The sequence below is a fragment of the Melospiza georgiana genome, chromosome 8, assembly GCF_028018845.1.
Source record: "Melospiza georgiana isolate bMelGeo1 chromosome 8, bMelGeo1.pri, whole genome shotgun sequence".
Classification (NCBI taxonomy): domain Eukaryota; kingdom Metazoa; phylum Chordata; class Aves; order Passeriformes; family Passerellidae; genus Melospiza; species Melospiza georgiana.
This window is the reverse complement of record NC_080437.1, coordinates 12,526,974-12,549,952: the sequence shown is the minus strand read 5'-3', so window position 1 is coordinate 12,549,952 and position 22,979 is coordinate 12,526,974. Positions and strand designations below refer to the sequence as shown.

The 22,979-nt window shown below is 39.9% G+C and overlaps 1 protein-coding gene across 1 annotated transcript in view; it reads right to left on the bottom strand.

Moving 5' to 3' along the window:
• LOC131086370 (rap1 GTPase-GDP dissociation stimulator 1-like) overlaps nucleotides 1-22,058 on the bottom strand; it is a 31,058-nt gene extending 9,000 nt beyond the window's left edge. The window contains 9 exon segments of the mRNA XM_058029358.1: nucleotides 846-980; nucleotides 4,975-5,118; nucleotides 5,847-5,972; nucleotides 7,093-7,221; nucleotides 8,771-8,896; nucleotides 9,031-9,153; nucleotides 10,009-10,119; nucleotides 21,918-21,972; nucleotides 21,975-22,058. Coding sequence (XP_057885341.1) covers nucleotides 846-980; nucleotides 4,975-5,118; nucleotides 5,847-5,972; nucleotides 7,093-7,221; nucleotides 8,771-8,896; nucleotides 9,031-9,153; nucleotides 10,009-10,119; nucleotides 21,918-21,972; nucleotides 21,975-22,058 — 1,033 coding nt within the window.
• Between the last annotated feature and the right edge of the window lie 921 nt (nucleotides 22,059-22,979).

The following is a 22,979-nucleotide window of genomic DNA, read 5'->3' as shown; positions in this document are numbered from 1 at the left end:
TTTTATGGCAAGGAATTCCTGGTGAATTATTCCAATATGTGTTTCTGCAGGGGAGGGGGGAAGGTCAGTTGTCCCTCAAACCACAAGGGACTGGCCCTGGTGATGGGCCAGGGCTGCAGGGATGCCCTTTGTGTACGAAGGGTGGCAGGGGGGAGTCAGGGGTGTCAGCTGTGCACCAGGGATGCCCTGTGTGTGCAGAGGATGGCAGTGGGGGAGTCAGGGGTGTCAGCTGGGCACCAGGGATGCCCTGTGTGTGCAGAGGGTGGCAGTGGGGGAGTCAGGGCTGTCAGCTGGGCACCAGGGATGCTCCATGTGTGCAGAGGGTGGCAGTGGGGGAGTCAGGGCTGTCAGCTGGGCACCAGGGATGCTCCATGTGTACAAAGGATGGCAGTGGGGGAGTCAAGGGTGTCAGCTGTGCACCAGGGATGCTCCATGTGTGCAGAGGGTGGCAGTGGGGGAGTCGGGGTGCCAGCTGGGCACCAGGGATGATCCATGTGTGCAGAGGATGGCAGTGAGGGAGTCAGGGGTGTCAGCTGGGCACCAGGGATGCTCCATGTGTGCAGAGGATGGCAGTGAGGGAGTCAGGGGTGTCAGCTGGGCACCAGGGATGCCCTGTGTGTGCAGAGGGTGGCAGTGGGGGAGTCGGGGTGCCAGCTGGGCACCAGGGATGATCCATGTGTGCAGAGGATGGCAGTGGGGGAGTCAGGGCTGTCAGCTGGGCCCCAGGGATGCCCTGTGTGTGCAGAGGGTGGCAGTGGGGGAGTCAGGGGTGCCAGCTGTGCACCAGGGATGCTCCATGTGTGCAGAGGGTGGCAGTGGGGGAGTCAGGGGTGCCAGCTGTGCACCTGGAACAGCGAGGCTCTGCAGGGCGCTGAGCGCAGCCTGTTGGACAGAGGCGTCCCCGCTCCGCACGTGTTTCTCCAGCAGGTCCAGCAGCTGGTGGATCACCCCCAGCTGGAACAGCCGCAGGCAGTTCCCATCTGGAGAGAGGCAGAACCAAGCAGGTGAGAGAGGTAAGAAACACAGTGGTGCAAATTCAGAGTTCAGGGAATCTGACTATTGTCATGTCTTGCTATGATCAAGACTATGGCTTTTGCATTGTTTTTTGCAACCTTCAGCTCTCTATAGAGAAGTGAACATCAGCTACCTGTAAACTGATGCTGAGACACACTCCAGTGGAGAGCTTTTAAGGGACAATCACTGTCAAATTCAAAACCATAGGTTCCCCAGTCCCTTTCTTTCCCTCAGTGCTGCTGCATTTCCCATTATACATGTAGTAGAATACCAGTGGCATTTTCCATTTCTCACCAGGACAGTTTTAATGCTCTTTTAATTTTGCTATTCTACTGATTTAAGACACTATTGTGAAACCAGGGATCTTACCCACCAATGGTAAATCTGATTACTAGTTCTGTACTGCTGTTATTTTGTTTTCCATGAAATAAATTGTCATTAATGACTCCTTGAAAGAATTAGAGCTAGATTTTTCTTGCCTCTTTTGAGAAACCCATTTTCTGAAATGAGAAATCTATTTGTGTTGCACTCACACGAAGCTCGGAAAATGAGTTGACCTGGAGAGATCTGGTTTATTAAATCCCAGTGAAAGAGCAGATTTGTACATTCCAAAAAAACTACCACTTTTGCCCAGCAATGCTCTGCAGTATTTTGTCAGTGCATTTCTGGATCTCTCCTCCTGTCTGAGAACTTGCTCTGTACAGGTGGCAGCTTTGTTTTCAGAAGCTGCTTAACTCACCTTGTTGGGAAATGAGAAGGTTCTGCCAAAGAGCAAAAGGAAGCCCTCTGTGCTACAGATGACATCCTTTCTGAAGGGAGTTTTTTGAACATGCCATTTGGAAAATAACATTTTGTATTTTGCTTTATGCAGTTTATGTCTCAAGAGAAGTACATACCTGACATATGTGAACATCTCCTTATTGTGTGCTTTTACCTTGTGAAAGCTGTTTGTTAAAAATGGCAGAACAGTGTGAACACTAAATAGAAAGACATTCACCTGGAATAAAGTGTTATCCATGGAACTGTACATGCCTCATGCAAGTACATGGTCTGGCCAAAAGTAGCTCTAGTACTTTGCAAGAATAAGCAGATGGGACTCAGTTTCTTCATGCAGAAAAGCCAAATGTTACAGCTCGTTTTGGTACAGTTTTCAAGAGCTCATGTGTAACTCTAATTAGTTCATGACTTTCTTTCCCCTCAATTAATTAGTTAGAAAATGCCTCTGTGTGTATGTAAAGACTCTCTCTTTACCCAGGTGTTTACATATTTTCTTTGTGGATTCTCATGGGACAGACTCTTTGTTTTTTGCAGGTGCAAGCGGTTCTCTTACCAGAACAGTTAGTTTTGCTAACAGCTTCTCATTCCTCTGATTCTTTCTTATGGGAACTTAGAGGCTTAGCTGATAATTCAGCAGAGCAAGGCCTGATTTTATAAGGCCTTTCTTTTGTAATTATCTCTTCTTGTATGCAACAGTACTTCTCATGGTTCTAACTGAATTTACAGACTGAGGTGTACAAACTTTTAATTTTTGTATGTATAGCATGTGAAAAGGGCCTTAGTAATTTTAACATTTCTGCTGGTTTGGATGTTATTTCCACCTCAAAGTCATAGACACTTCTGTTGTCTTTTGAATTAGTGCCTATGATTCTTTTAATCTCAATATTTCACTTAGTAGCCTGTTTTTCCTCTGTATTCTTGCATATGTTAGATCAGAATTTATCAAATGCTTGTAAAATGGAGTTGGATATTTTCATGAGGGAACTGTCAGTCGGTGAAATAGTTAGGATTCTACTCACACAGAAATCTTTTGATACCTTTTTATGCAGACATTCTGATGGTTTTGCTTGTCATTCAAGTCTTCTCTTGTCTAGTCCTAATCTTTGGAGATCAGAGTATATGAGGAAAATTGCCCATTCCTCTTTAAAGACAGGTTCCATAGAAATAGGTCACCTCATTTGGTCTGATAAAATTCTACAGGGAAAATATTTTGATCTTCATATACACTAACCTTAATTGAACTTAATTTCTCTCCTCCCCCCCACCTCTCAAACTGAAGAAGGTCAGAACATTTTATTTTTTTCCTCTCATGTAGTAAAGTGCAAATAGGCAGAGCCCATTAGTGGTTGCCTTGCTTTGATTGTCACAGAGCTCCAAATTGCTTTTCTCTCCTATGGAGTTTTTGCTTGGATAGCAGCAGAACATTCAATTTAATGGCTCATAGTTAAAGTCTGATAGGAGCAGTCACTTTCATAGCTGCAAAAGCTGTCTGTCATCTTTTCACTGCCTGGAAGTCATTTGATGCTGAGAACAGATTTCCATAGGATTTTTTTTCTCTCAGATTAAAAGCTGTGCATACATCAGTGGCACACACTGAGGCATGAGAGGGATTATTCACTTCTTCCATATGAAACATCTCATGCTGTTGTTGGGAAGATGGGGGGAGAAGAGTGAGTGACAAAGCAAGCCATTGAGCTGAGTAAATTGAAATAGCCAGTTCAAGGCACTGGGGGCACTTCTGTGGCCTTTGGAGAGCCCTGATGCACAATGGCTGATTCAGAGCAAGGGATGAGGCAAGGAAGAAAGGGGCTCTACAGAGGTTGTGAGGTGGAGGTGAAGAGATGTGTGGATGATAGTTTGCTTAAAAAAAAAAAAAACAAACCAAACCAAACCCCAACATTCAGATGTGAGGGAGTTTTTTCTAATAATTAAGCACCTATTAGTGCAGAAAGTTGAGCAATTTTGTTAATTGAGTTTGAAGCCAGTACAGTAGCTATCAGTGAGATAGGACAGGAAGTGTGGGAGGGGCAACTTTTGCTGACTGATAGAGCACAGCATGCTTTCCAGGGGTCTGCTCAGAAGAATCTCTTTCTCTCTGCAGAGTAGAAAGGCTCATTGCTTTCTATAATAGGAATTGAAAGATAAAAGGGCTTATCTTGAGATTTCTTCCCATCTCAATGTCTGAGTAACCCTCCCTTCCTTAAAGTGATTTAAAACATAAAACAGCAGTAACTCTGTGGATTTTTTTGTTTGGGCTTTTTGTTTGGAGGTTTTTCTTGTGTTTTTGTGGATTTTTGGTAGGTTTTTTTTGGAGTGGTGTTGGGGTTTTTTGTATTTTTTTATTTCTATCAAATATATTTGCCATTAAGTATTTTCAGAGTCTTCTCTCTAATAAAGTGTGGTTCAGAAAAAAAAATAAAATTGCAAAGGCTTGCATACTTGATCACCCCTTTCTTTACAATTATGCCCCCCCCACATTTATTATAGTATCAGTAGCATCTGTAACTTAAAAGTATGCAAGTCTCTAGTCTGCAGAACAGAAAGTAATTATTTCAGTACCAGGGAGTAGTGAAATCTGATAGTGTTGGGTTTCTCTGCACTCACAAACAGTAGCTTTCCATCTTTCAAGGATAGAGAATAACCAATCTTAGAATTTCTTTTGTAAAATTAGCAATAAGGCTTGCCTGTGTCTTGGTACCTGCAAGTGTCTCGATGTGGTGCAAGTATCTGTGTTCTAAGAGATGATGCCACAGCCCTCAGCAAAAACCTGCTGTATATACTTATTTGTGTTATAAGAAATAGAGAATATCTCATATCTGATTATAATTAGCTCCCAAACTGAGCTGTTCTGTCAGACTTAGTTTGTCGTTTGCCTTGGTGTTGAGAGTGGCATGCAGTCAAGTGGCCAGTTCTTGATATTTTATTTTTTAATCCATATTGCCCAAAATACAGCATAGCAGTAATATAACCTAAGTTGCTGCTAGGCACAAGCACTGGGCTATGGGCTATAGAAATGGAAAGTGTCATGCCTCAGAAGAATTCCCGCAAGGATGATAAAAGGGATTGTGAGTAGGTCCCTGTTTAAGTAAAAGAAACCAACAGAAACAGAAACTCTTCTACTAAAGGGACTTTTGGATGTTGATTCTTTATGTTCCCGGCCTGTAATATTCCTCCCCTTTTTACCTCCAAGGAGCAGAGAGACAATGAGATCTGATGCAGCCTTCACAATGCATGTGTCTTCAGCTTGGGAACTGCCTTGGAGCCTCAGCAGGATGTCAGACAGCGCCTCTGGCACACCTGCATCCACCAACTGCACTTTCAGAGCATCTGTGGAGATCACAGTAAAAGCACATTAACAGGTTTTTGGCGCTTTGTGCAGGCATTTCAAACTAGGAAGCTGAAGCTTTGAACTTTAGCCAGTTGTTTTTCAGGTGCAGTCACTGGTTTGGTTTTGTTTGTAACAGCTTTCTGGAGTTAGGATAACACCAAGGCAGAATGAGCAAAGCTTTCTGCATTGGTCTTTGACATGTCTTGTGTTGCCAGTCATGAATTCTCATGCCTTTAAAATCTGTGCCAGATATCTAGGTATTTTTAGTGGAGCAGTGTCAGTGCTGGTTGTGCTGCTGCTTAGATTATCCATCTTCACAGAGTCACAGAATATTCTGAGCTGGAAGGGATCTGTAAGGAGCAGTGAGTCCAACATTAAGTGGCCCAAACAGGGATTGAACTGGTACTTGTACTGATCGTTCTGATCTTTAAAATGAAAAAAATCTTCTGTGTTGCTGCTTTCCTCTTGGCCACCATGGAGAGTAAGTGTGAATCAGCTGTCTTTTGGATGTACTGAAATGCAGTGGAATGGTTCTCTCTCCCTTTCTTTGTTTTCTCACCTGTTCATGTGTTGTTTGGGCCTGGTTCTCGTGTGTTCTTGGGACTTATTTCTCCTGAAAGGGTTGCTGGTTGTGTTAGCAGGATCCCATGGCAAACTTGGGACCCAGAGCTTAAAACAGTACAATACCCAGTCTCCCCTTGTTCCACCCAGACCAAAAGGAGCTTACCATTTTCTGCAAGTGCTTGCAGGACTTCAAAGACAATTTCTAACCTCTCATGGCTCTCTGCTCTCCTCAGCTGCTTCACCAGTTGTTCAGCAACTTTTGTCATGCTTAGCGCTTCCTTGGCTGAATCTGTGTACGTGATAAAGTCAGGATTTTAAATTTTTTTTTATTAAATGTTTAAAGATATCTCCCTATGATCTGAAGTGATTAGACACTGTCTTTGAAGGCTTTTCCTGTTCTTGTAGACTCTTCTGTTTCTTTGGACAGCACTGAGACAGCAGAACTCTACCCCTTCTCCCCCACAAGTTTTTTTAACTCTTTCTCTGTAATTTCTGTAGACCTCACAGGTCTCAAATCTATCCTGGCTAAATTTCACTGACTCGTACAAGTCCATCTGTAGTACGATTATTTAATAGAACAATTGGCACATGTCAGTTTGCTGTAGCAGTATATTTTTTGCCTTGATTAGGTGATTCTAGCCTTGCTGGCATATCTGCAAAATGTATGTTAGCAAAGCTTGCCACTGTTTGACATAGAATACATTTCAATTGAATATGGTATTAAATGATATAACAGGTATAACAAGGACAGACCTCCTTAGAAAATAATGTGGCAGTGTGATATCATGTCCCCTTCCCTGCATATCCCCCCTAAATGCTGGAGGAAGTAGATGAAATTTTAGCCAGACCATATATAGAGAGTGGTAATAACTTTGTACTTGGTCTTTTTCTTCCATTAGTACTCACAACTTGGGTAAAATAGGGCAAATATATTTTAAATTATGGGAGATGCTCTTCCAAAACTGTGTAAATGAAAATGGAAGCTGTTTGAGTAAGGTATAGAAACTTAATTATTAAATAGAAATTAAATTTTAATAAACAAGCTTTTAATGTACCAAATCTAAAGTAATTGAAACTGACAATTTATCATGTGAAGTTATGCCATCTCTTCATTTGGGGTCAAAAGCTGGCTGTTAAACTTGATTGTTTTAATGTAATATAAGTAATTGCGAGGACTCCATGAAAGAGTAGTTATTTCTCCAATCCAGATCCTGTGGCCAGTTTCTTATTAGATATCAGTAATGTTTTTAAAAACAAAGCCCAAACACCAGCCCTACCCCACGCCAAAAACAAAGGAGAAAACAAACAAAGCCCACAAAGCTGTGGGCATGAAAAGGCAGTGACAGTGTGGAGATATTTTGCTCTAACATGCAGAAACTTAAAAAACCTTTAAAGAATACCTTACTTACCAAGGTCTGCCAGATTGTACAAGGCCAACAGAGCAACGTGGACGAGGGGTTCACTCTCTGCATAGTCAGTTAATATTCGGACCAGTGATGGGATCACTCCAACCTTCACCAGCTCTTCCTGAAGGCTGCCTGGTCAGTGAATCAAAGGTGTTAGAGGTGGCTAAATCAGGAACTGATGAAATCAGTGGAAAGGGTCCAACTGAGATGCTTAGCACCAAGGTACTCCGGTTCTTTCTCACACTGTTAGAATTTGTAAAGCTTTTGGTGGTGCCTCCAGGCTGATATGAGTGTGGAGGAAATGCAAGTTTGGGACAGATTTTTGCTAAACCTCCTGGTTTGACTTTGACTAAAGGTATCAAGCCACTATCTCCATCCACGTGTGCTTGCTGAGGAAAACTTTGATAACTGTTTCCTTTCTGTTTGTAGCTTGTTTTGTAATTAATGAAAGGTTAATACCTGAAATGATTTTGAGGGTGCCAAGAAGTGCAAGATGCAAAGTTGGACAGTGATGGTTGCTTAACAGCACAATGGTACTGGTTTTGCAGCAGTGTCTTGCTGAGAGCCGGGCTGCTGCTTGGGTGACAGAGTGCATGGCAGACACCAGGAAGGCTCTGGTGCTATTGCAGCACAGGCAATTTGAATTCAAATAAGGAATTGGTGAAGTTAATTTTTCTTCTCTTTGGTGCATTTATTGCAGTGTTAGTAATAGGATTTATTAAAGCATGTCACAATCATCTTGGCAAATCTGTGCTGGGCCTGTGCTCTGCCAGAAGGGAAGCAGATGTGCAGCATGGCCATATGCTGCAGCAGTGCTGTGCACAGGAGTTACATGAGCTGGGAACGGAATTTTAGGGAACAGCTCTTTTAAACTATTGTGTCATTCCCTGACAAATACACGTAACTTGCAGGGAGCTTAGTGGAATCTATTCCAGGTACCTAATATGTTTGGATTCCATATGAATACTGAAGGAGGCAAACCCACAAATTTCTAAGTGAAGTTGTGCAAGTCCACACCAGAAGGATTAGAGAAGATAGGTTGAAGGGAGAGAGTAATGGGTATGAGATACTGCGTGAGAATTTCCATATTACTTTCAGAATACAGTAAATATTTTGGACAGTCTGGGAGATAAAGATAAAAAAATCTTAAACTGTTTTGGGCAAGTAAATGAAAATTGTTGAACTTTTGACCCCAGCTAGCAAGCTGGTATCCAGGGAATTTGGAGCACAAAGATCTCCTGCATGCAAGCAGTGGTTCTCAGAGAAGACTATTCCTTGCATAGATAAATAACTCAGTATTTTTTTAATCTCTTTTTTACTATCACACTTTTTAAACAAGTGCTTTGCTTTATAGATGTTCTTATTACTTTGGAAGAAGTCCAAGCCATTCAGGATTTGGACCCAAGGCAACTGTGCAAAATTGGTGAAGATATGTGTGAGGCTCTGCTCCCCTTGTGATTTCAAATCAGTTCTAACAGAGATGTGCCACTTGAAGTCAAAATTGTAGGGGGGAATCCCAGAGTTCAGGCAGTGCTTGGGGTGCATTCAGCCAGGTGTCTGTGAGCTCTGTGAATGGCATGCCTAACTGGAGGCTGAGGTGCACGATGTGCTCAGGTCTGATGCCTTGTAAAATGGTGCCTTAGAGGCAGGGAAGAGCAGGTTCCCTTCAGAGGATACCTACGGTTATCGTAACAGATGCGGCCGATGGCCCTCCCAGCGTGCAGCAGCATCTCTTGGTCTGTGCTCTCCAGCAAAGGTATCAGTGCTAGAACCAAATCTGCTTCAATACATGGTATCTTCATTTCCTCTGTGTAGGTAAGAGAGAGGGAATGAAACAATTGCAATAGCAACAGCTGGTAGCTGTGAAACAAAGTTAAAGAGTGAAAAGATGAAGCTAATGTGCTGTAAGATGCCTCACAGTAATATTTGAGCATGACTTACCATTTTTGGCTATCTCTGAGAGCACGTGGGCTGCTTTCACTGCACATCGTGGATTGCCCTTCAGGATTTTTGCCAAAGTTGGGAAGATCCCACTCCCTCTGAGTAGGTGGAAGGACCTCTGCTCTGCAGTGATAAGAGTGTTAGCAGTACCTGCAGTAGGTTTGCAGCTGTTTTATTCACATGTTCCTTTGTTTCCTAGAGTTCTGAGTAGCTATCTGTGGGATCCAAGCTTCCAATTTAACAAGGTCCTTAAAGGCTGTCTGAGTCTGAATGTATGGGCACAGTCATCTGCTTGAATTGCAGCAAGTGTGGTTCCAGCTGATTACTCTGCTTCATGCTGAATTGAAGCAGGGGGTGGCCAGGCAGGGAAGAAAACAGTTTCATCTTCTCTGACTATAAAAGGATGCCTGCATAAGGCATGGGAAGTCAGGGATTAAGATGCTATTCCTGAGGCATGGCCTAGCAATTAATTCTGTAGGTAGGCACAATATCTTTTATTAGACTAGCAATTAGAACAGACAATTCCCTCAGCCTTTTTTCATCAAAAATATGGCCAGCTGGCCTGAAGATAGTAAATCACCATCTGCCAGGAGACTCAAATAAATGCAGGTTTATGTCATTTTAGGACAATGTGCAAAGGCTTAAGGGACTCTTGTATAAGTAGACTAGAAACTACTTTTAAAATGCCTGACCTGATAGGGTCACTCTAAATTAATCCTAGGAGTTTGTAATAAATAGAATATTAAACTTGGAATTTCTCTGGAGCTTTTGGTATTTTAGTGACCAGAAACTTTATCTGGTCACAGGTAATTTTGTGAGTTTTATACAGAGAGAAAAGAAAGCAACACAGCCTGAGGAAAGCTCTAGTTCCAGCAGCAATCACTTCTTGAAATAGAGAATATCACAATAAACAAAACCTGCCATGAGTTCTTTTGAATTGTGCAAATGGTAAATTGGTGATCCAGAGTGATACTTAACTATCTTCAGTAATAGCCAGGAGAATCCCATTCAAACTTTCAAGGGTCTGATCTTCAGCTTCTGTGTCATCTCCACAAAGCCCAAGGTATTCCAGGTGCTTATTCAGGGTTTCTAAACAGAATGGGATAGAAAACTTTGGTGAGCCAGCATGGAAAATACTGGGTTCCTTGTGGTAGTTCTTTTCAGTGCTAATGTCTTAATATAAAAAAATTTCCTGTGGGGTAAAGATCTAAATATGCTCATTTATTCCAAGAGCATGAGGTCAAAGGTGGGGTCACTTCTCAGACAGCTCTTGTGCAGGGATAAACTCTATCTGGAAACAGAAATTAATGTATAATAACTGTGGCAGAGTTTGAGGTGGGGAGGAGAGAGGAATAATTACAGGACCCACATCAAGCCTGTCATTTCTAAATACCTGTTTATCATAAAGACAGCTCAGCTATCTACTGTGGCAGTGGCCAGTAGCAGCCCCTGAAAGGATGCAAGAAACAGATGGGGTAAAATACTTCTCCCTTTGTTTCTGGCAACTCTGGCCTTTAGAAACATACCTAGTATTTACACCAATATATATCTAATAGATGTTGATCAACTTTTATTTGGATTTTTTTACCTATATAAATCATAATTTTTATCTCCACATCCCACAGTTTCACTGTTGTAAGATGAAGATACTTCCCTTTGTTTTAAAATATTTATCAAAAAGGTCAAAGTTCATGGCCTTTGAGTTGCTGTTGTAAGAGAAAGGAATTATCCTTCACTATTAAATCTTCCATGTCTGTCATAATCAGATGGATTTTGATTGTAGTCCTCCTTTGTAATTCCTCTGTCAATATGCATAGTATTTACAGAAAATCTGCTATTTCTAGGTCATTTATGCATATATTGAATTTCACAGGTTCCAGCAAAGGTAACCTCTAATAATTTTGCCTTTCTCTTGTAAAAGCAGCCTTTATTCAGCTCTTCAGACTTCATCAAATAATCATCTCTCATATCCCAAGATAAGTTAGATAAAGGTTATTGAAAGCTTTGTAGAAATTGAAATGCATTAACAATTTCTCCTTGATTGACCTTCTTACTGGCTCCTTAAAAATATGTTCAGAGACAGGTTGAAACAGGTTGTGGAAGTTCACCTCCAAGAAAGTCAGAGAGAATATCCTTTTTCATGATGTCTGTGTTTTGCATCTCTGTGCTTTACTATAATCCTACAATTTACCTGTGCAGAGATCAAACTTCTGCGTTTTAATTTCCCACCTTCCTTGGAAGTTTTTTTGTAAATTCAGCCCACTTTTACTGCTTCCATCTTCATTAATGCTGTTGTTGATCTCAGTGCTGCTCTGCATGTCACAGTTAATGATGTAATGAATCATCTTTTAATCTCTTATAAGCTCTGTAGTATAGCATCCAGTTCTGGCAGTTGGTTACCATTTATTTTATTGTTTTGTTAGGAATTTTCTGTCCTTTTAATATGAAGATTCCTCCATCTGCTTTCTAAAACAAAAAGACCTAAAGTGGCTGCAATTAATGTAAGAAATATTGCTGGAAATCTGATGTTTTAAGCAATTAATATTTAGGATAAAATGTAGAATGTTACCAAAACTGTAGTAAAATAGCATTTCTGCTTTACAAATGCTTTCATTGAAAATGCTGACTCATGAATCATGCCTCAGAAATTATTTTATGAGGATTAATAATTGATCACTTGTTTTTGTTTGATGAACTCACTCTGTCCCTCATCTATCCATTAATTCATGTGAGATTTTTTTAAATGAAAGCACATGAATTCACTGCATACAGGAATTTACCTCTGAGGAACAGAAATGTCCTGAGCTGTTTTGAAAAAAGGATGAGGTAAAGGGAGTTGAAGTAGAACATAATTAAAAGCTGTTACTGCCTATTAGGAGGAGAAATTATTTGGTTTAAAAAATTAAAAGCAGTTACTTAAAAAAATATTTACTTTTGTGCTTTAAAGAAGCTGCCATCTCCAGAAAAATAGCTGAATTCATCAGGTCCAGTTCACTTGCCGAAATTTGCTGAATAAATCATTTTGTGTAAATGAAGTACAGTAGAATGCAGCTTTTTTACGCAAAAAAAACCAGAAAAAAAGCCCAAACCACCTGAGCAACATGACAGTTGAATCAGGTTTGATCTTAAAGATCTAGTGGGAGTGGGCTACAGCTGCTGGTTGAGCAACATGAAATAAATTAGAAGCCTGTGAGATTGAATTATCTACTGAATTCTGCTATCATCTTATCGAGACCCAAAATGTGTTGGCACTTGACCCCTAGTACTGTGTTCTCTGATTAGAGCAATAGTGATGTTTGCAAATACGTTTCTAAAATGTTTCTAATTAGGATCTATAAAGCTATGGAAAGGCAGGATTTCTTAAGATGGAGGAGGTTGTTTTACAAATAACAGGGGACAGTCTATACTGGTGTCTCATTGGGTCAGTACAGTGCTAACTACAAATCTGGATGCTTTGTCATTTCTCCAGGGAATAGGTAGTTGAATAGCACCATATGCATGATGACAGACAAAGTCCTTGTACAACACCCCTCTGGTTTCAGTCTGTAGTACTTTAAAATGAGTATTATGAGCAGTAGCTGACTGAAGAGTTACTTCTGAAAGGCTCACAGAAAGCAGCATTTAACTATAACAGTATTAAAATACTGAACCCTTTTCTCAGGGATTCAGAATTTTATCATGCTTGTTATTCATAAAAACTTGATTAACATAACCAGCTTGGGACTGATTCCTCAATACTCCTTGTGTTTAAATCGATGCTTCTGCAGGGGCAGTGAAGCAGACACTTAACGCAGTTATTTATGTGAAAAAGCAGTACAACATATACAGCTTGTGACTAAAACTGACCAGAAAAGGGTATTTCTACTTTGTGAAAAATTCTGGGGTGCTGACATCTTGTTTCATCCTGTGCTGGAAAAGCTTGTTGGCACAGTGGAGCTAGAGGCAAACCAGAAGTATTTGTTTCAGGTTTTTGCAGCAGTGGTTCTGGAGGGGCAGTGAAGCAGACACTTAACGCAGTTATTTGTGTGAAAAAGTAGTACAACGTATACAGCTTGTGACTAAAACTGACCAGAAAAGGGTATTTCTGCTTTGTGAAAAATTCTGGGGTGCTGACATCTTGTTTCATCCCGTGCTGGAATAGCTTGTTGGCACAGTGGAGCTAGAGGCCAACCAGAAGGATTTGTTTCAGGTTTTTGCAGCAGTGGTTCTTGGCATCCAGGGCTGCGTGGCAGGGAGCCAGGCTGGAAGGGTGCCAGCCAGGCCAGCCAGCTGGTCACACAGCAGGCACTGCCCGCCCCCTGGCCCCTGAGGAGGCTTTCAGCAGAATAAACATCTTCGGAAGGAACATTGAGCGTTCTCTTGAGTCAGCATTTCTGCTAGAATATCTCTCATCAGCTGTAGTGACTCACCGTAGGAGAGAGGGAAATGGGCACTCTTTGCCTGCAGGGCCTGAGTTTAGAAATCTCTTGAGACTGAGGTACAAAAGGCCTTTTTCCTGAGCTGAAGGCACAGATTATTAATTCACACATAAATCTGTACACAAGATACTGAGTAAGAGACATAGGAACCAGGATTTTGCTGTGGGAGTTGGCTTTTTTTCATCCTGATGAGAGCAGAGGCAATAGTGCAGAAAACGTGCTATAGCACAGCAACTTCAGGAGGCTTCTGGAGTGAACCCTTTGAATCCCTTGAACCACTGCTGTGTCAATTCCCAGTGCTAGTTTTGACCTATTAAGTCCTCAGGGAGTGAGAGAATCCCATACATCTCCCTCTTTCAGCATCTGATTTTGCCCCTTCTGAAACAGCAAAGCCTTCTGATTATTTTCCTTTTTATAGCTGCTCACATGTGTAGAAATGATTTTCTCTTTCTTTCTAGAGGAAGTATAGATTCTATACTTCAACATAAATGCTCCTCATGGTATTACTTATTGTTATTTGGGTCTTGAGCAGTGTGAGGTCAGTATGAGCCAATTTGAGGGCTTGAAACAACTTAATCCAGTCAAATGCCTTGTGTTTTGCTGCCTCATCCTTCAGTAATTTCACATACTGAACTTAATCTTCTGTCACTTAGATTTAGTATACTTTAGAGGGTTCTTCCATGGATTATTATCATCAGCATTATTCAAAACAGAAAAACAAGATAATGTGTTTTTCCAGAGTATAAAGATGAGGAAGTTACTCACAATAGAGGTCTATTTAGCTTGTCTAATGTCTCTGGTAATAGATGATTAAAGAACAGTAAAAGCAGACACTATATATCCTTTCCCAGGTATGCTTTCTTGACTTAGAGTCATCAACTCCACAGGGATCTTCTTTGGTAGAAGTTTCATGTTGTCTAATTACACTTAAATTCATTAAAGTATTTATGTTAAATTTGTTTGTAGTTTAACTTGCAGAACATGGACTAGAGATAAGTGCCACAATTTTTTTTTTTCTTGTTTAAATTGTCATCTTCTCTTGAATGTAGTTTTTGGTAAATTTATTGTATCACCAGGGCAGGAAACATAAGTCTCTATTTTGAGGTATCCCGTGTAACAGCTGAGGGATGAGGGTTAGGGTTGAGAAGCTCCTAGAGTTCTGCAGCTCAAGAATAGCTGAAAAGCCTAAGATGTAGCCTGAAGAAACTAAATTTCAACTCATAATACTGCAAAATAGCTGATAGGTCTGTCTAGCAATATAATTAAAGCAAAAATAATAGTTGACCTGCATTCATGTTTGTGTGGCAACCTGCAAAATCATGTAGCTGAAAGTCTCCATTTTCTCACAGTATTTTTTTAATGCTCTTCCCTGAAATAGATAAAATAATTCCTGGTTTGTTGTGGCATGTCCTAAATGAGGCTATGGTAATAAATGTACCTGTGTGCTGAGTAGAAGTATTACTGTATAGTAGTCATAATAAAGCTCCAGGTCTCCTTGCCTGGAAATGCGATATTAAATTTGTTTCATATGAAACATAAAGGTGTAAATTGGGGATGGAGAAGTCCAGGAGGGCTGGTGAGTGTGTGTTAAGAGCAAATAAAGCCTGTAAGGTCAAACACATTTCTGCTGGCTGTGAGTGCTGCAGCTCCATGATTACAGCATTTTGCTGTAACCGAGGGTAGCAGAAGCTGCTGCTTTTGATTTTGTTACCAGGGAAGGGAGGAGAAAGATACAATTCAATCCAAGGCAAGATTTTTTTTAATTTCTCCAGTGGTGAATTATTGTATTTCATCTCTAGAAAGTCATGCAACTGTTTTGGGACTGGGCTGACTTACATTCTTTCCAATAGAGCTATCTTATCTTGGTACATGAAGTAGAGTATTGGAGGAAAAGATCCTCCATCTCTTCAGACTTTCAAACCCATGGCAAGGAAATTGTCCTATAAATTGTCCTATAAAATTGTCAGATAAGCTATTATCTATGTCTCCATGGAAAGCCACTTATGGCCATGTTAAAAGATACATTTTGTGTCTTTGTCACTGCACTCGGGTGATGAGATGTAGGAGAAAAATCACAGGATTAAAAAGGACCTGGGGAGAGAATTTAAAACTAATATCCTGAGGATGAAAGGGATATAATTATGAACAACTCCTGACCTGGCTGGTTTTTAACTCTTGTTCCTCTGTATTCTTCAGCAGCTCTCTTCAAGGAGGAAAGGAGTAGGAATGTATGAGTATAGTTTTTCTTTGAACTGAAGGCTGGAGCCCTGTCATTACCTGGGAATTGAAATATCTCCTTCCACCCACTTTCAGAATCTGAAAAGGCCCATATTTGCCCCAATATATTCTTTTCTTCTGGTCTAGGCTATGGGTAATTATTCTCAATGTTAATGGCCAAATACTTAATTGTGCACTAAAAGTACCTCTTGCATAGAACTGGAAAACAGGGGACAGTGTTGTCTCCAAAATCTAACCTTTGCTTATTGCTTTTGCAGCCTTTCTGGACTGCATTGGCCCATCCTGAGCTCCTTAAAGTATTCAAAGCCTATGATCCCATTGGCTGGACCTTTGAACGTTTTAGTATTCACAGAACATGAGAAAGCAGCAGGTTTTAAAGGAGATTTTCACTGTTTAGCCTGAGTCATAGGTGGAAGGGCTGATGAAGACAGGAATTTAAGCCTGACTGGCTAGTACTTACAGTAATGTTCTCTATTAATCACAATGATTTAAAAAATTTTCTATAATCCATGTCTAAAATTCTCTTAATTGTCACAAATCAGGTAGGACAGCCACAAAAGTTCTCTTTGATGTGGTGTCATGCATGGCTTTTTAAAATTTGAAAATGAGGTAAAGAAATCACATAGCAGTAAAGTAGAAACTGAGATGGACAGAAGTTTTCAGAAAACTAGTAGAGAAATGCAGGCTCAGAGGAGGCCCTGGTAAAAGGAGATACTGATATTCTTGTGGTAACCCAAATTAATAGATTGTGATGGTGAGAAAAAATGGCAATTGATTGTGAAATTGAGATTTTTGGGAGGGGGGAAGCAACTCTATATTTTTATAATTTTTGGCTTTATTCTTGGGTAATTGAATTCCACCAAGGAGGAAGTACAGCAAAAGGTGTGTCTGGGGAAAGCTGTGGGTGGAAAGCAGCAGATCCTCTTGGCTTGTGGCTGATGTTATGCCCTGTGGAGTCAACAAGAAAAATGGCTGCAGAACCCTGACTGAAAGCAGATAAGAGGAAAAATATGATAACCTAAAAAAGGTCAGTGAGATAAGTCAAAATAAAGCCAGCCAAGTGCAGTCAGGGAGAATGTGTGTGTTAAAGAGCATGAAAAGCTGCTTAATTGTATTCCATTAAACCTGTTCCTTTTCTGAGGGATGGACAATAGGGGTAAAATTCACTTTAGTGTAAAGGTATCACAATGTTGTAAACTTGTGTACAAGTATGTGCCTTTTTACATGCCTGATAATTTAACTGACTTGGTGCTTAGGGAATAGGTCTGTTGGACATAGCCCAGCTTCACTGAGTCTGAGCTCCCAGATATTCCAATTTATTATGTAAGATAAGGAAATTCCAGAGCCAAAGGCTGGAAGTCATGCTTGCAGAAATAGCCACAAATGTGCTGTGCTCAAAAGCAATGAGTACAGCACCATCAGCACAATTTGTGTTTGGGTAATATTTTCAAGTAAGTTTTTTTAATAAACAAGGGGTCAGGATACTTGATGGCTTAAATCAAAGTTGAACTTCTTTCACAGTTGTTTGGTTCCAGAAGGTGTTGATTTCATTGTGAAAGCGGAGTAAATTGTCAGAGCTACATGTGAGCAGATAAGCAATCAAATTGTGACAGTTGGGGATAAATTGTCTTCATTTATGGAAATGAATGAAATTTCTGCCTTGCTCACTGGAGTTCTAGTTTTCTGCATTTGTTGAGTGATGTTGGTCTCAAAAGATACCTTTGATAATGCAGTTAATATACACCTTAAGTTTTGCACCATACAGTGAATTAAAGGAACCCTTCCCTATGGTTATCATGTGTGTATGGGAAGTGGGCCATAGTCTCAGCCAAATAACATTCAGTCTAATTTTCCTGGCTCCCTAAATTTAGCTTGAAGAGCTGTCATTGGAGAAAAAACCAATTAGACTCCATGGCAGAGAAAACACTAATTTCCTTTGGCTGACAACTCCTACAAGGGGCTTTTTGGCCAAGCAAAAGAACAGCTGTGAAAAAGCAGAAGCCTTTTTTCTGCTATGAAAGCACCAGCCCAGCCCTCAGCTCTGCCTGCTAAACAATCTGCTGGGAGAGGAGGTGGATGTTGGACATGCTGGCAGAGCAAGGAGGCCCCACCAGGGACCCAGAGCCAGGAGACCTATGGGAAGGATGGGAAATAACAAAGCAAATGCAATTATTGGCCTTTTGTGCCTTGACTCCACCTAAACAGGCATAGCACAAAGGTTCCACTGTCCAGATTAAAATTCCTGAATTTCTAGGGTTTAATTAATGATGGCTTCTCTGCAAGTTAATTCATGGGCCTGAGCATTTGTCTGTTCTTGTGTGTGACAAATGTTGTTTGAAGAGCTGTAGTACAAAGATATATTGTAGGCCTGGAAAGGGCTTTCATTTCTCTTTTTCTTCTATGGTACTATGCCTAAAAAGTGTATTTTGTCTGCAACTTGTGCCTGTCTTGTTCTTGCTAATTGCTTGTATGACTCCAGTCAAGATCTGGAGAAAGCCATTGAGAGAGGAGGATTTTGTTCCTGCACTGTTGAAGATATGGGCATTGCATGACCTATGGAGTGAGGTACCTTATTGATCTCAGACATCTCCAGAATAAAGTGGACATAAGGGGAATTTGCTTAAATTCTGTTAAATGTAAAATTATTTTGTGGCACTATCTGAAATTTTGTAGTGCTGAGTATTATGACTTTGATCCTGACATGGGCATTTGACCTATTTCATAATGAGAGATGTGAAGAGGATCCTTGGAAGACAGGATTGAAGTTGGTTGCATAATGGACCTGTCAGGAATATTTTTTCTTGCTTAGTGGGTGTGTGTGTTTGAATATTTTTATGCAGTATAAGAGACTTTGTACCATAAAAAAAGTTCATTCTCAGTTCTGACACATATTTTAAAAGCTATGGCCTTATAAGCTCTGTTGGTGCTTAATGCAAGTAACACAATTCTGTAAGATGTGACCTACAATTTAGAGCTCTGCTCCAAACCCAAGTTGCTCAGCAGAATCTGCTTACTTGTGCAACACTTTTTCAATACCTATCGTGTTACTTTTATGCTTGTTCCCAGCAGTGCAAAAAGGATCAGATTTTAAGTGTATGCAGGTGGACACAGGAGTCTTAGTAATTTTGAAAATCAGATTTAAATTTTTTTTTTGCTGGCTAATTTCTTGTTTGTTTTAATTTAATTAATTAACTTAATTTAATTACTTAAAACAACATTTTTAATGATGTTGACTGGTTACTTGTGCTATGTGAGTAGATTTGAGCTCTACTGCACAAGTGGGTTGGTGTTGGCTGGGAATTGGAGGTTGCAATAAGATTTTCCTGGACAAATTCATTGTTTACCTAATGCTGTGCAAGCTTTTCTGATATTACCTAGAACTATCTGGTTTAAGATTCTTGGCAGGTTTCTCTCAATTTTGTTTGTCTGGAAGAAATGCTTGCAATCATTAGAAATTATTTAAATAATTGTGTTAATATCAAAATTAGTTAAGTGGGTGGGAGGAGCTTTTCAGAAAAAGAAACATTTAATAAAGGGAGGGAGGGACTGTGTCTGAGTAAGTCCTAAGATTCTCTTGCTGAGCTTGCCTTGGCTGAATTTCTTTGTGGCTAGAGTTCTTCCTATTGGTCTACTCTTTTTTTTTTTTTGCACAAATAAGTTAAATAATGATAAAATTATTTGGATAAAATAGTTTTGGTATGCTAGATTCAACATCTGCATTGAACAGCACTGATTCCAAATACTTCTGCTATTTCTAATAGTCTTAATATATTCTCTAATTTGTAACATGGGGTAATTTCTTTTAAATGGATATTTGTGTTTCTTGTCTGGAATTGGTGTTTTTGAAGGAGTTTCTACAGATCTTTCAGTAAAGCTGAGCTGCTTTTATTCCCATATGTTTTTAGACTTGACAGGATATAGTTTTGTACTCTTAACTACAAAGGACCATAGCAAAGTCCCCATTCCAGTTTATAAACAGCAATATACTGCCACTGTCCTTACCTGGACTGGGCCCTGACTAAAGTGCTTTTTCTGTATAGATTTAAATTAAATTGTAACTCCATAAGAAAACAGCTTCCCCTGAAAATTTGATTTTGATATTAGAGTAGTGAAAAGGTAATAAGGTAATTTAGCTCTTTCCAAGCAGCACTGTATTTTACTTAATTTAGGTTTTTTTAAATGCATGTGGAGAGATCCCAAAGCACAAGAATGATAAGTTCAGGCAAATGGATATTAAGCTACTTGGATTGCAACAGAGCAAGACGATGGGAATTGTTGTTTTTTTTTTTTTTTTTTTTTTCTCCAGATTGTTGGAGACTGTGTGATACAAACAAGTCCTTAGAAACAGAAAAGATGGACATGTACCAGGTATGAGCCTTCAGACACAATCTCACCCTTAAGTGCAAGAGCTTTCTTTCACAAAGCACCTCAGAAATGAGGCTGAGAGCCTTTGAGGAGTTGGTTCAAAACTGCTTTTGGGGCCCTGTCTGCCCTGCTGCAGCCTGGGCAGGTCAGGATGGCTTTATTGCCTTTGGTGCAGTCTGTTTCTAGTTCTAAAGAAGAAGAGTAGCTGCATTTTCATTAGGTTCTAGACAGCAATAAGTTTGCTGACTGATTTATTTAAGTGCATCTGATACAATGCTTTAAAATAGAGAAGGAAAAGCAACTTGTATTAAAAGCAGCAGCTGTGGGTTTTCCCTACGGTATTGATGTATTATGTGTTTATAATGCTGTTGAAGCAAATGGCAAGGTGCTGGGGAATGCTGAAAACTGCACACACAAGGAATTTATAATATTTTCCAGACTGGCTTTAGTATTTTTAGTTGCAAGGAAGGTAGCACAGCCTACACCTAAAAATGATCTAAATTGTTATATGATTTTACAGGAATTAATGGTTTTGTTTTGTTTTGTTTTGTTTTTTTTAAAGATAAGTTTGACAAACCTGTACTTAAAAATGTGTGGGTTTCTGTTTGTCATTTTTTTATTATCCTGCCCAGAGTTTTGTACTTGGGCAGCAGAAACAGTGATGTGTGAGTAAAATCAGGCTGGAAGGAAAGAGCAGGAACAAAAGTGGGCATAAAAACTTTGAGCCACGACCAGCAAATATATCAAAAGGATAAGCCTTCTGAGCAGAACATTCAGAAAGTAGGACAGGTAGACATAAATGATGTAGCAGTAGAAGAAACAATCCACCAGGTTCAGCTGTCTCCACCTGAATTGCAATAGGAAGTCAGTCCTATAGAAATGATCTGTACATTAGATCATTTAGCCAGAAGCAATACTTGTCTAGTACTAGTTTAGTCCACTTATGTTTTGTGCCCATCTCTCTGACATTTAAAGTGCTTTTGCGTTAAATTTTGACCTGCTTTTTTTATCAGTGTCCCAAAACTACTGAAATGTTTAGCTTGACTTGAATAATCATTTAATTGACTAGGAAGGTAACTACTATAAATGGCAGCTCAGTTGTCAGACTGCTCTTAAAGAGAGATTATTTCACCCTTAAACATATTGAGTATTACTAAGATTAGTTCTGCTGATGTCACGAGACCCAGCTGTGACGTGAGTTCATCACATGAATGAAAGTGGAAGGCTGAGCCCTTTGATCCAGTTAGGCAATACCTTGGAATGATCTGGAAATTAAAGTCTCAAAGGTATATTTTAAATCCAGTATGAAAGATATTCCTTTCACATGGAAAGGTCAGAGCTAAGGGCTTGTACTCCAGCTTTCCCTGTGCTGAGGGTTGAGTCATAAAGAAGTGTATTCAAAGGCTGGACCACCTAAATGCAGCTCCAGTGCTGCCAGTAGTGCTTGGCAGAGTGCAGCATGTATGCAGGGGCACATGTGAGCATATTTGCTTTGATGGATGTTGTACTGTCAATACAGAGGAATGAATTTCAGCTAGTTTTCAAATGCTTAACTTTCATAAGAAGTCATCATTTTTCAGTGCTTTAAGTTCCCTTTTCATTCCCATTCTTATAATTTACTAGTTTTCTTTAAACCAGCCTTAATTTTCATGTGACTTCAAGTGTTAAGTATTGTTTGAAATAGAAGACACAAGAATTTTAGGTCACCTGTAGTATTGCATTTATCATAGAACTACACTTGTATATTTAAACTAGCCTAAATTAGTTTTCTATTTCTGTCACATACATCTGCAATTTGTAGATGAGAGAAAATTAAGCACAGACTAGAGATTGTATCTATCTACAGTTAACAAGAGCTTTACTTACCCATAAAAGCTGTAGCTCTCCAGAATGGGGACAACAAAGAGCAGCTGATCTGTACTGTGAGTCTGTGTCCTTTACAGCTACCACGCTGTGAGTAATGGGGAATATTTTATAGCTTTCAAGCTGATGAGCAGCCCACAGCATGCTCACTCTTTCCTCCTCCTGCCTTTTTCTGTGACCCTGCTCTTCAAATGCATCTAATACTCCATAATTACTTAATCCTCCGCCACTACTTTTGTTTCCAGTTCTTAGATGTCATTAACAGAAATGGAAACATAGTAATTATCACACTGGGAAGAGATACTTTAAGATCTCCAAAACAAATTTTAGTGAATTTCCTTTTGCTGTCATTCAGCAGAGTGGTTATTGAATCTAATAAAGGACAGAGTTTCAAAAGAGACTAGATTACTGTTGGCATCTTCTTACAGCCGGTTTTAAGAGTGTTCTCTAGCCAAATTTTATCCATACCTGGACCTCACCCGGGAAGTGGTAAGTGTTTGAGAAATGGTCCAAGCCCTTTACATTCATCTTTCAAGTCTGTGGCTAAAATATAAAAGAGGATTTTTTCTTTTCCTGTAAATGAATCTTTGGAGTCTGAAGGTACCATCTCGGGCTTATTCTTTTTGATCAAGTGAATGCCTTCTGAAATATTCTCAATTATCATTTTGTAATGGTTATTAAAAACATGACTTTAAAAAAATGGTTAGCAAAAAATTGCTGGTTTTGAAGCAATAGTTTGAACATAATGGTTTGAAAAATAATACAGTTGTTTTTTTTCTTCCTGTTGCCTTTCCAATCCCACTTTATGGGAGTTGAATCTCTAATAAATAAGAGCCAGTTATAGGACAGCTTACGAAGCATGTGCTGTGTTCTATTTGGGATGCATTACAACCCCTAGTGTTGCTGCAGTCTGAGCTAGAGGAAATGCTGTCTGCCAGTTAATACTATTTAAAGATTGTTCCAGTAAGCAGATTGAGCTTCCCAGTGTGGTGCTGCTTGGTGGGGGCTGTGTGGTGCAGTCTGTGGTTGTAACACTGGCTCCAAGTCTGTAGCGACCTAAAACTT